The 11,538-nt window shown below is 47.5% G+C and overlaps 1 protein-coding gene across 1 annotated transcript in view; it reads left to right on the top strand.

The window, feature by feature from the left end:
* Positions 1 to 3,040: 3,040 nt before the first annotated feature.
* LOC125435431 (cilia- and flagella-associated protein 251-like) overlaps positions 3,041 to 11,538 on the top strand; it is a gene marked incomplete at its 5' end in the record, with an annotated part of 93,855 nt that continues 85,357 nt past the window's right edge. Inside the window, 2 exons of the mRNA XM_048501631.1 lie at positions 3,041 to 3,171; positions 8,089 to 8,096. Of these exons, the coding sequence (XP_048357588.1) occupies positions 3,041 to 3,171; positions 8,089 to 8,096 (139 nt within the window). The remainder of the gene's footprint in view (positions 3,172 to 8,088; positions 8,097 to 11,538) is intronic.

Here is an 11,538-nt window from a genome sequence, read left to right as displayed (position 1 = left end):
GAGGAATGAGCCTAAATGTCTCTTACTTTGAAAACTCTACAAAGTTGCCATTGGTTGGCTGTGACTTTTGGCACTTCACAAAGTTGTTGTTGTTTTAAATAGTGATGGGTGAAAACATGGAGCAAGTTGCCAAATATTCAAAAAAGTCAAAATGTTCCACCGAGGCTACGGTTGTCAACCTCGTAGTGCAACCAAATCTTCAGATGCAACGTCATGACTAGACAAAGGAGAAGAAAGATGCATTGCTTGCTAAATGCTGCCTAAATTTAACATATATATCAGTGCAAAACTTTACGTGTCAGTGTAAAACATGTACTATATGTCAACATAAACTTATCTAGACAAATATAGACCTACATGTATACAAGATACAAACTGTAATATGTGAAACAAATGTGATGAATATGCTCTCATCCATGCTACCGCACTATGAATGAAATGGAACAAGAAACGTAAGGTATAAAGAAGTATTCCATGGAAAATCCTACATGTGCTAGCTAGTTCATACATGAAAGATATATATAAAGAAGAATCAGATATCCAAGAATATACAATGAAAATATTCTTCTGAACTAATATATAAGTTCTTGCAAAAGCTGATGAACAGATTCTTCAATACATGTCACTTGTGGCCCTTTCCACACCTGCAGAATAATGCACTTTGTTTCAATCCACTTTCTCAATTGTTTACAAGTAGATTTTGCTATTCCGCATGGCTGCAAAGTGCACTGAAAGTGGATTGAAAGTGCATTATTCTGCAGGTGCGGAAGGGGCCTAAGAGAACGTCTCATATCTCTTAAAGGGGAAATTCCCGGACCGATGTAAACAAGAACTTTGCAGTCTGTAGTCAAAAATATTTTCCAGCAATTGTTCCAATAAGAGTTAATATGCATGGAAATTGTGGTCAGGTACTGCGAAGTTGATGCACAACCATCTAGAAAAGTAATGGAATTGCACACCTTACCTCGAAGCTGCCAAAGGCTTGAGCATATCTAGGGCAATAAGCGGCACCCGGAGCAGGAAACTTCAGAACGCAACACGTGTTTGTTAGCGTTTTCAAACAATCTTCTTCAATGAAAATGTCCTCGTGAGTATCCGCAAATGAACTCAGGGAGCAGCAGTGGTGTAGGAGGTTAAGAGCCCGTGTATCTAATCTGGAGGAACCGGGTTTGATTCCCAGCTCTGCCGCCTGAGCTGTGGAGGCTTAACTGGGGAATTCAGATTAGCCTGTACACTCCCACACACGCCAGCTGGGTGACCTTGGGCTAGTCACAGCTTCTCGGAGCTCTCTCAGTCCCAACTACCTCACAGGGTGTTTGTTGTGAGGGGAAAAGGGCAATTGTAAGCCCCTTTGAGTCTCCTACAGGAAAGAAAGGGGGGATATAAATCCAAACTCTTCTTCTTCTTCTTAGCCATTTCGGGACTCTAATAAATAATTAATTGTCCAAATATAACCTCCCAGTGAGGCCTGGAGTTCTCCAGGAATTCACACTGATCCCCAGACTATGGCGAGTATTTCCTCTGGAGAAAATGGCTACTTTGAGCAGCAGATTTTATGGCATTGCATCCCTGGGGAGCTGCCTCTTGTCCCCAAATTTAACCCTCCCTGGGTTCCACCGCCAGATTGCCAAGAATTTCCCAAATTGGAGCTGGCAATCCTAGCCAAGACTCATGCTAACCCATGGAAATGTCCATTCCCTCTACACCAACCCATCTTTCTTCCCAGCCCCCTCTACTTAAGAAAAGTGAAGAAGAAGAAGAGGAGGAGGAGGAGTAAGAGTAGGAGTTTGGATTTATACCTTGCTTTCCTCAATCATGAGGAGTCTCAAAGCAGCCTACAAACTCCCTCCCTTCCTCTCTCCATAACAGAAACCTTCTGAAGTAGGTTTCTGAGAAAAGTTCTGAGAAAGTTCTGAGAAAACTGAGAGAGTTCTGAGAAAACTGTGGCTGGCCCAAGATCCCCTAGCAGGCTTCATGTGGAGGAGCAGGGAAACAAATCCAGATCACCAGATAGGAGTCTGCCACTCATGTGGAGAAGTGGGGAATCGAACCTGGTTCTCCACGTTCGAGACCACCAGGCTCTCTGAAGACACAAGCTAATATAGGAAGGAGGGCTGTTTAAATAGAGGATGAAATCCTGACCAGGGACTACTTTGCCATATATTATTATTTCTAATTTCCCCCACTGTACCTTCCTGCTTCGGCCAATCAGAACAGGAAGTTTTGTAGTCTGCCGAACTGAATCAGAAGACTGAAAAAACCATGGTCCCCCCCTCACCCCTCACCCCAAGCCCAGCAATCCAGTATATTCTAAGTGTGTTCCCCACAGCAGTTGCCAGCTGGCTGCCTGTACTATATTGTGATACGCAAACAGACTCGAAATCCTCTTCAGTTCCGGCAGCAAACACATGGGGTACTTGACTTGAGAACAGCTGGGTAATCTGAGCAGGGAAAATGTATTTATTTATTTTAGTATGTCAGTTCTGAGCATGACACTTGCTCACTTCCAGTGGGAGGGTCCTCCCCAATCCTTCCTGGTCCCCTACTGCTGCTTGAAAGAGTAGCAGGAAAAAAATGGAAAGGGAGAAATGGCATGGCACAATGTGCTTTTTACCAGAAAAACAAGAAGTCGTGGCACTGTGTTGTGGTGATGCTCTAGGAATCCAGCAGATCTCTATGGTAAAACCAGTTTGTTTTTTTCCAACCAGACATGGCATTGCACACCAGAACCTTGTAAGTCTTCCTGCCTGTGGCCAGCCCATGCTGGAAACTTTTGCTGCATTACTAGTATTTTTCTTAGAGGAGTCTTGACCTGGACAGCCTGGGCAAGCCTGATCTTGTGAAATCTTGGCAGTCAAGCAGGATCAGCTCCCGATTAGTATTTTGATAGGAGATCATCTGGGAAGTCCAGGGTCAGGTACGCAATGGGAAACCATCTCTGTTTGCCTTGCCTTGCCTTGCCTTGCCTTGCCTTGAAGAAGAAGAAACAGCAGCAGCAGCAGCAGCAGCAGCAGCAGCAGCAGAAGAAGAAGAAGAAGAAGAAGAAGAAGAAGAAGAAGAAGAAGAAGAAGAAGAAGAAGAAGAAGAAGAAGAAGAAGAAGAAGAAGAAGAAGAAGAAGAAGAAGAAGAAGAAGAAGAAGAAGAAGAAGAAGAAGAAGAAGAAGAAGAAGAGTAGTTTTGGATTTATACCCCACCTTTCTTTCCTGTAAGGAGACTCAAGGTGGCTTACAAGCTCCTTTCCCTTAATCTGCTCACAACAGACACCTTGAGAGGTAGGTGGGACAGAGAGATCTGAGAGAACTGTGACTAGCCCAAGGTCACCCAGCAGGAATGTAGGAGTGCGGGAACACATCTGGTTCACCAGATAAGCCTCTGCCACTCAGTTGGAGGAGCGGGGAATCAAACCCGGTTCTCCAGATTAGGATCCACCTGCTCTTAACCGCTACACCCTACAGTGAAAATCCTACAGTGTCACTGTTAACTGTCTAAGGGACACTGTCTAAGGGACACACTGAGAAAGTGTGACCCCCTTGCCTGCCTGCAGCCTGAAGTAGTACAGCTCAACAATCTCCACCCTTTTCGGCTGCTTAAGTGGACTTGGCCTCCATACAGTAGGCTGCTCACCTCTCATGTGCCATTTCCAATTATGTTCCTTCCCAGTGCTCCTCCTGAGCCACCTTGCCCTTATTAATCCTGAAGGATTCAAAAGTGTTTTTAATAGGTATTTATGATGTACATCACATTTCATTATTTCACATCCTTTTGCAGTACACAGTAGAGATTCACAATATAAAACTTTCCGCACGAGTTGATCTGGGACTGAATTCCCACTGAAATTTTAACCTAGATATGACCAAGTTTCAAAAGAATTGGCACCTTTTCATCCAGGTTCCAACATCCTCACTGCAGCATGTTTCTAGTGAAGACATATAGCCCCGCCCTGGTGTGTGCGTGTGTGTGTGGGGGTGCCTGCTGTCAGGGGTGCAATTGTTAAGCTAGCAGCACTAAAATTTCAGAATATCTTTAGGAGACCCTCCTGATGATACCACCTAGGTTTGGTGAAGTTTGGTTCATGGGGGCCAACGTTATGGACCCTCAAATGTGTAGCCCCCATCTCCCATTAGCTCCCATTGGAAACAATAGGGGATGTGGCACACCCTTTGGGAGTCCATAGCTTTGCACCCCCTGGACCAAACTTCACAAAGCCTGGGTGGTATCAGTAGGAGACTCTCCTGATGATACCACCCAGGTTTGGTGAAGTTTGGTTCATGGGGGCCAAAGTTATGGACCCTCAAATGTATAGCTCCCATCTCCTATTAGCTCCAATTGGAGTGTTTTTTTTCAAAAAGGTGCATATACAACCAGGTCCAGGAAAATCCCGTGATAAAGGGGGGGGGGGGGCGCCAGAAATGGGACTGATCTGTGTTCTGCAGTTCGGCTGTGAGGAGATCTCGAGGGAGCCTGGATATTTTGGGTGACTATCCCAGGATAAATCGCCAGTGAGAATATCACTTTGCTGCCAGATGCTACTTTCCCCTTATAATTCCACACATCTTTACCTCTGTTTGATTCTGGAAGTATTTCTCCTTCATTTTTCCACCATTGTTTTTCTGTACACTTTTACTGCGATGTCTTTTCCATTCATTTCCAAGCCAGCTTTCCTTGAGCAAGTGATCATGTTAGAAAGTTCCTTATTTTTCTGCCCCTCCAAACACCTGGACCTTATTCATGCCCCCTTGTAGTTTCCCAACCAGACATTTTTTCCTCCACCTCCATTTTTGAAAGGATTAAAAAAAAATTCTATTGCATTAGGGATATAACATAAGGGCACAGACATGAGCCAGGCCTGTTGGTTTAGCTTTTCATTTGGAACGAGAGATGTCATGTTTAGGCAAAGATACTATTTGTCACAGTTAGGAGTGAGTGAAATTGACACGGAAAGTTTCTTTTTGCAGGAGGAAAATTACAAGGCACCGCAGCCCCCTGTCAATTTTCTCCTGCTAAAGAAATTTCCCTTGTCAATTTCACTCACTCATAATGCTGACACATTGTATCTTCACCTGAACTGTGACACTGCTCATTTGGAGTGAAATTGACATAAGTGGATTCTGCATAGCATATTTATAATAAATGGCAATGGTTTAAATTCATTCGTTCATTCATAACGATTGCAACTTGTTATAAATATGCTGCGCAGAATCGCCGAAAGCGGATACAATTGACCTGGCTTGAGTCTTTGCTCTTATGTTGCATCGCTAATGCAACCGAGAGAAAAAATATTTTAAAATTCCTTTTGAAAATGGAGGGGAAAATGGCTGAAGGGGAGGAATGTTCCTCTGCAGGTGACATCCCATCACGAGAAGAAGGAGACGAAGAGGAGGAGGAGGAGGAGGCTACCCCTGGTAGCTTCTTACAGGTAATAATGCAAACATGAATAAAACTGGGACCAAATTAATTCAGCACAGCAAACCCATCCAGTGGTGGCGAACCTATGGCACGGGTGCCAGAGGTGGCACTCAGAGCCCTCTCTATGGGCACACACAAACAGAGTGCCCCCCCACACACATCTAGGCTGGCCTGGGCATGATCCTTTACCTGGGAGTAAGCTCGGTTGCTGGCAATGGGGCTTGCTTCTGAGTAAACCCTCCTAGGATCGTGATTCACCCATTTGAAGCATTGCATGGTTGCTTCACTAAGCTTACTCCTGAGTAACGTGTGCCTTGGAACCAAACGTTTTTTTCTAAATGAAAACCTCAGTATTCAGGTTAAATTGCTGTGTTGGCACTTTGCAATAAATAAGTGGGTTTGGGGTTGCAATTTGGGCACTCGGTCTTGAAAAGGTTCGCCATCACTCCCATAGACAGAAACCATTCCCTAACATATCTGAAACAAAGCTGCCATCAGCCAATTACCCACTGCCGACTGGCATGCAGTGGTGTTGGAAGCATGTTGGGGCAAGAAATCTTGTCCCAATGTATTGCCTCTTTGTGGTGTGCCAAGAGAGGATATGCGTTGGGGCAAGATTTCTTGCCCTGATGTGCTTTCTCTCGCACCCGTGCTTCTTGCTTTCCACAGGGAAAGTGAGAGCACTTCTGGTGTGACGGTTCCCGCCAGTCGGCAATTGGCCATCTAGACTTTTCGTAGCATTTAGTTCCTGAAATTTAAATCTCCGTTTGGTGGTCCATTGTTGGTCACGAGCTGTTTTAAGCTCGAGAGAAGGCTATAAGCAAAAGAGAAATATCATTCTTCTGAACAAATAATGTATCTGTTTAGGAAATGTACGTGCCCCCTCTCTAGAGGAACTGCTTGAAGTGACTTATAATATAAAATATGTAAAACACTTAAAATTCAATTTACCACAACCATCTAAATAAGGGCAAAGATGCGGAGGGAATGGCAGAGCTGAAGCAGGAGAAGATGCGGCGTCTCTTCCCCGTGATACCTCTTGCAACGTGTAAGAGTGATTTCTTGAAAAGCGTGTGCACAATTTATTGGGGAAAAAAATCAGCACGAGAAAACAGAAAAGGCCACAGCAATGAAGAATTTCCTCTTTGATTCATACCAGGGAGCAACAAAACCAAGCTGGAGTTTTTTTCCCCCCAGGTTGCAGAAACTGTTCCTAATTTACTAACTGGAGCAGAATCTCTCTTTCATTTCGGTGGGAGAAGAGAGCCCCAGCCCAGCAGAAACAGCTGCCAACCTCCAGGTGGTACCTTGAGGTTTTTCTGTAATTAGGGTTGTCAGCCCACGCCAGCCCCGGTCACTGGTGGGGAATGGAGAGGGGGGGTTGCCATATCCAGGCTGGGAAACTCCTGGAGATTTGGGGGTGGAGCCTGGAGAGGACAGAGACCTTAGTGGGGTACAGTGCTGTAGAGTCTGTCATGAGACAGCCCCTGGGTACTTACCAGGACACAGAGGATTTTGAGGACACAGTGCAGCCAGAGGAGGCTGCTCCTGAGGAAGACCTGGCAGCAGAGCCAACTCCCAGCCCTTCCCTACCTGATGACATGCAGGTGGAGGAGCCTGCAGATCCTTCTAGGGAACCCAGTGATGAGCCAGCTGTGCATAGGAGGCAGCAGCAGAGGCTGCTACAGGAGAAGCAAAGAAGGACTGCTCGTTTGGCAGCAAGATATGGGAAGATAGAAGTGTCTACATCTGATGAGGATTAACTCCTTGCAGAATCTCAACCCCTTGAACAAGGCTCTCTATATAAGCCTCACTGTGAGCTTGCTTCTGCCTGGGTGTTGCTGCTGCATGTCTGCTTCTTTGTTGATTCCCAGCCTGCTCCTCAGTTCTCCCGTGCCTTGACCTATTGGACTGTGACCTGACTACACTTGTGCTTGCCACCCATTTGGCCCTGTGGGGTCAGGCCCGGCCATGCCCCTGCCTGCTGTCAGCCGAGTCCACCCTCCAATGCATCCATTTTCTTCAGGGGAACTGATCTCTGTATTCTGGAGATGAGCTGTAACTCCAGGGGGTCCTCAGGTCCCACCTGGAGGCCACCATCTCCATCTGCAATTACAACTGATTGCTAGACACAGAGGTCAGTTCTCTGAAAGAAATGGCTGCTTTGGAGGGTGGATCCTTGGTCTGATGCTTTCAATGAGCCACCATCCCCAAATCTCTGGAAATTTTAAACGCTGGCGTTGGCAACTCTCCAAGTCCACTGTGAGTGCTCCCCACCTCTGCCCTCTTCCTGAGACAGCCTTCAGGAGCTGACAAGTGGCAAGAGAGGAAAGTTTAAAACCGCTGCTCAGGAGGTGTAAGTGTCTCGGGAACTAAGTGCTGTTCGGCCAGCAAACGCACCTGACGCCTGCTCCTGCCCGTCTCCTGAGCAGCCTGAAAAGGTCACATTTCAGCGGGATGGAACCACCTTGTAACCCTGAGGTGGGTGACAGAAATCTCACTCCTCTTAATGAGGTGACCTTAGCGTGGGAGAATGCATTAACTTCTCATGTAGGCTACCGTGACAGACAGCGTCCTGTCCTGCCCCAGAGGGGAAAACCAGCCACTCAGATAAGACCAGCTCAAGCATCCAATCGCCTTCAAGAAGGGGGATGAGATGTTGGTGGGAACACAGGAGAAGAGAGAGCTGAGTTCTGCCTCAGGGAGAAAGCAGGAACAACTGAGGTCTGGCTCAGGTAAATGAGCAAACAGAGCAAATGGTAGCCCTGCTTGATACTGTGGCAGAGTGGTTGAGCTCTGTCTGTGGGATAGAAGAGAGTGCTCGATTGTGAGGGTTGCCTGTGGTGATGAGCAGACCTTGTTCTGTTTAGTCTGGGAAAAGGGCAAGCTGGTGCGGGTGGAATCCTGTGTGTGAGAGAGGATCCAACCAAGCAGCTAGTCAATAAAAGGCCATTTATGCATATGCTACTTAACATGTGGTTGATAAGCAGTTGATCCCTGATTTTGTCTTGCATTGGTTTTTTCCCCTGTTTTCACTACCTTTCTCTCTCCCTCCCCCCCCCCCCGCCCCGGTAGTTTTGTTTCCACAGTTGTGGTTACCCTCCTCCAGGTGTGTAGCTACAGAAAATGGAACCCAGGGCAAGCACTAAAATTGCACTTCCCCCCCCCCGACTCTGCTGGGGGTTGATGGTGGTGGTGTGGAGCAACCCTAGTTGTGTTAGCTAAATGGGAATGAGGGAGGGAGGGACGGGACTGTAGCATGCAAGGGAGTGGGAGGGGTCCCAGCATCTGGACATGGCTCACCAACCCTAATGGAGGGAGAGGGAGGGGAGGGGTGGCATGCAAGGGAGGGGGAGTGAGTGAGGAGTGGCATGCAAGGGAGGGGGTCCAATATCTGGACATGGCCCACCCACTCTAACAGAGGGAGGGGAGGAAGGGGGAGGGGTGCCATGCAAGGGAAGGGGAATGATGGAGGGGAGGGAGTGAAGGGTGGCATGCAAGGGAGGGGGAGGGCCCCGGCATCTGGACATGGCCCACCCACCATAGTGGAGGGAGGAAGAGGGGAGGGAGGGGGAGGGGTGCCATGCAAGGGAGGGGGAATGAGGGAGGGGAGGGAGGGAGTGAAGGGTGGCATGCAAGGGAGGGGAGGGAAGGGGAGAAGCAAGCAAGCAAGGAAGCAAGTCAGGAATTGTGGAAGGGAAGGAAGACAGATACTACACATACACTGTGGGAAGAATGGAATGAATGAAGAGAGAGATAGACAGACAGACACATGCACTGTGGAGAGAATGGAGGGAAGGAAGCTAAAGACACACACAGACACACACCTTGTGGGAAGGAAGGAAGGAAGGAAGGAAGGAAGGAAGGAAGGAAGGAAGGAAGGAAGGAAGGAAGGAAGGAAGGAAGGAAGGAAGGAAGGAAGGAAGGAAGGAAGGAAGATAGATCTCAGGCGCATTCCTCAACAAATGATTTGAAAGGAGAATTTTTTTCTTGGCAACATGCTCAAAAACAAGAACATGCCAAGTCAATTATTCTTGGACCGTTCTAGAGAACACACTTTGTGTGTGTGTGCAAAGTGCTGCCAAGTTGCAGCACACTTATAATGACCCTTGGTGGAGTTTTGAAGGCAATTGATTAAGGCTGAGGTGGTTTACCATTGCCTTCCTCTGGAGAATCTTCCTTGGCAGTCTCCCTTCCCAGCTTAGTTTTCAAGAACTGACGAGATCTAGCTATATTATGCCATTCCACACCCTAGAAAGCACATTAGGAAACTGTATTCATTGCATATGCCAAACGGCATCTTGGACACATTTCCCTACTCTTTCAGAAAAAGATGATCCCCATCCTTTCAGGAGGGATGAGGCTATTGGAAAAGGTCAGTGCAGGCCTAGGCCTTTGTGCATAGAATCATAGAGTTGGGAGGGGATGCATAGACCATCTAGTCCAACTGCCTGCTCAGTGATCTGTCTAGAGCACAGGTGTCAAACTTGTGGCCCTCCAGATGTTATGGACTACAGTTCCCATCACCCCCTGCCAGCATCATGCTGGCAGGGGATGATGGGAACTGTAGTCCATAACATCTGGAGGGCCACAAGTTTGACACCTATGGTCCAGAGCATCCAAGGCAAGTTTTTGTCCAGCCACTGGCTTTAACTGCCAGTTTGGGGGAGCTCACCACCTCCCTGATTCCACTGTAGCACAACTCTTACTGTAAAATATTTTTTCCCTGATATCCAGTCGGAACTTTTCTGCCTGTAATTGAAACCCATCATTGTGAGGCCTATCCTCTGTTGCTAGCAGGAACAGCTCCCTGCCCTCCTCTAACAGCGAATCCCTACCGAGAAATTAAAGCCAGATACAACCAGGTTTCAAAAGAAACGGCACCTCTTCATCGAGGTTTCACCCTTCCCACTGCGGCGTGTGTGTGATGAGGACATCGATGTCCATCACACTTTCAAGCAGTGCAGCAATCCCCACTACAGCATGATCGAATGCGCGATCTGCTCAGCGTCTCATCCTTCTGATTGGCCGTTTTGCTGTGTTGGGTTGGGAATAAAAAAAAAATATTCCGCAGCCACGTCATCAAGCACATGCGTAGATTGCACGAAGCTACGTTTAGGCGCGGCATCTGTACTCTACACCCACGCTGCTGCGCTGGCATAAAAGTCTAATTTTACTTTACAGTTGGCACAGAAATCACATTCCCACGCAGCCCCATTTCTACGTAGCCTCCGCCGGCGCGAAACGAGAACAAAAGGGCTGTGCGCACTTCGTGCACAGCCTGCCACACACTGATTGGCTGGAAGGCTCCCAATGGCGGGAAAAACAAATCTGAATTCAAACCCCGATCCTCCCCATGTGTTTTTTCATAAGGTGCACTTGCAGGTTCTGAAAAAAACATGTGATAAGGGGGAAAGGCAGCGCCAGAACTGGGACGAATCCGCGTTCGGCGATCAGGCAGTGGAGAGATCTTCCCGAAACTGCGTTTTTTGCCGTGAGTATCACGTGTTATATTGACCGTGGGGATTCCACCCGAGTGACAGCCCTTCAAAAACGTAAAGGGAGCAATCACGTTCCCTCTCAATCTCCTCTTCCCCAGACAGAACCTTCCCAAGCGCTCCAGCCTTTCCTCATAGGGGTCCGTCTCCAGGCCCCTGACCATCCTCATCCATCCTCAGATTTTGCAAGCATCCCATCAAATGCTTGCAAGCGTCTGTCAAACATTTCCAAGTGTCCAGTGGGCACGCTCACGAAAAAGGTGGCCAGTTTCAGATTTAGCTCGGAGGGGTTTGCCCTCCACTGCTTCCAACCGGTCTTCCTTCCGTCGTTACACGAACAGGAGAGGATGCTGAAAAGGATAGAGATTTCGTTGTGAGAAGAGGCCTATTAGTCAGCCTGTGTTTCAGTCACAGAGAAAGGGGAAAAGAAAGGCAGCCCACAGCAGCCAGTGCATCAAATAGGTACCTTATTTAATCTTCCGGATAAAAAGGAATAATGAAAGCGGATTCTTGAGATGAGTTGCCTTCATCTAGCTGTGTGGCGTTTGATCACTGCTGATGTTTTACAAGGAGGTGTATGCTTGCATTACCATTCAAAGAGGTGAAAGCCCGGAAGATCTCAGAAGTCTTCTCC

The sequence above is a fragment of the Sphaerodactylus townsendi genome, linkage group LG06, assembly GCF_021028975.2.
Source record: "Sphaerodactylus townsendi isolate TG3544 linkage group LG06, MPM_Stown_v2.3, whole genome shotgun sequence".
Lineage (NCBI taxonomy): Eukaryota > Metazoa > Chordata > Lepidosauria > Squamata > Sphaerodactylidae > Sphaerodactylus > Sphaerodactylus townsendi.
The sequence above is the reverse complement of the archived record's forward strand: the minus strand, read 5'-3'. Positions and strand labels throughout refer to the sequence as shown.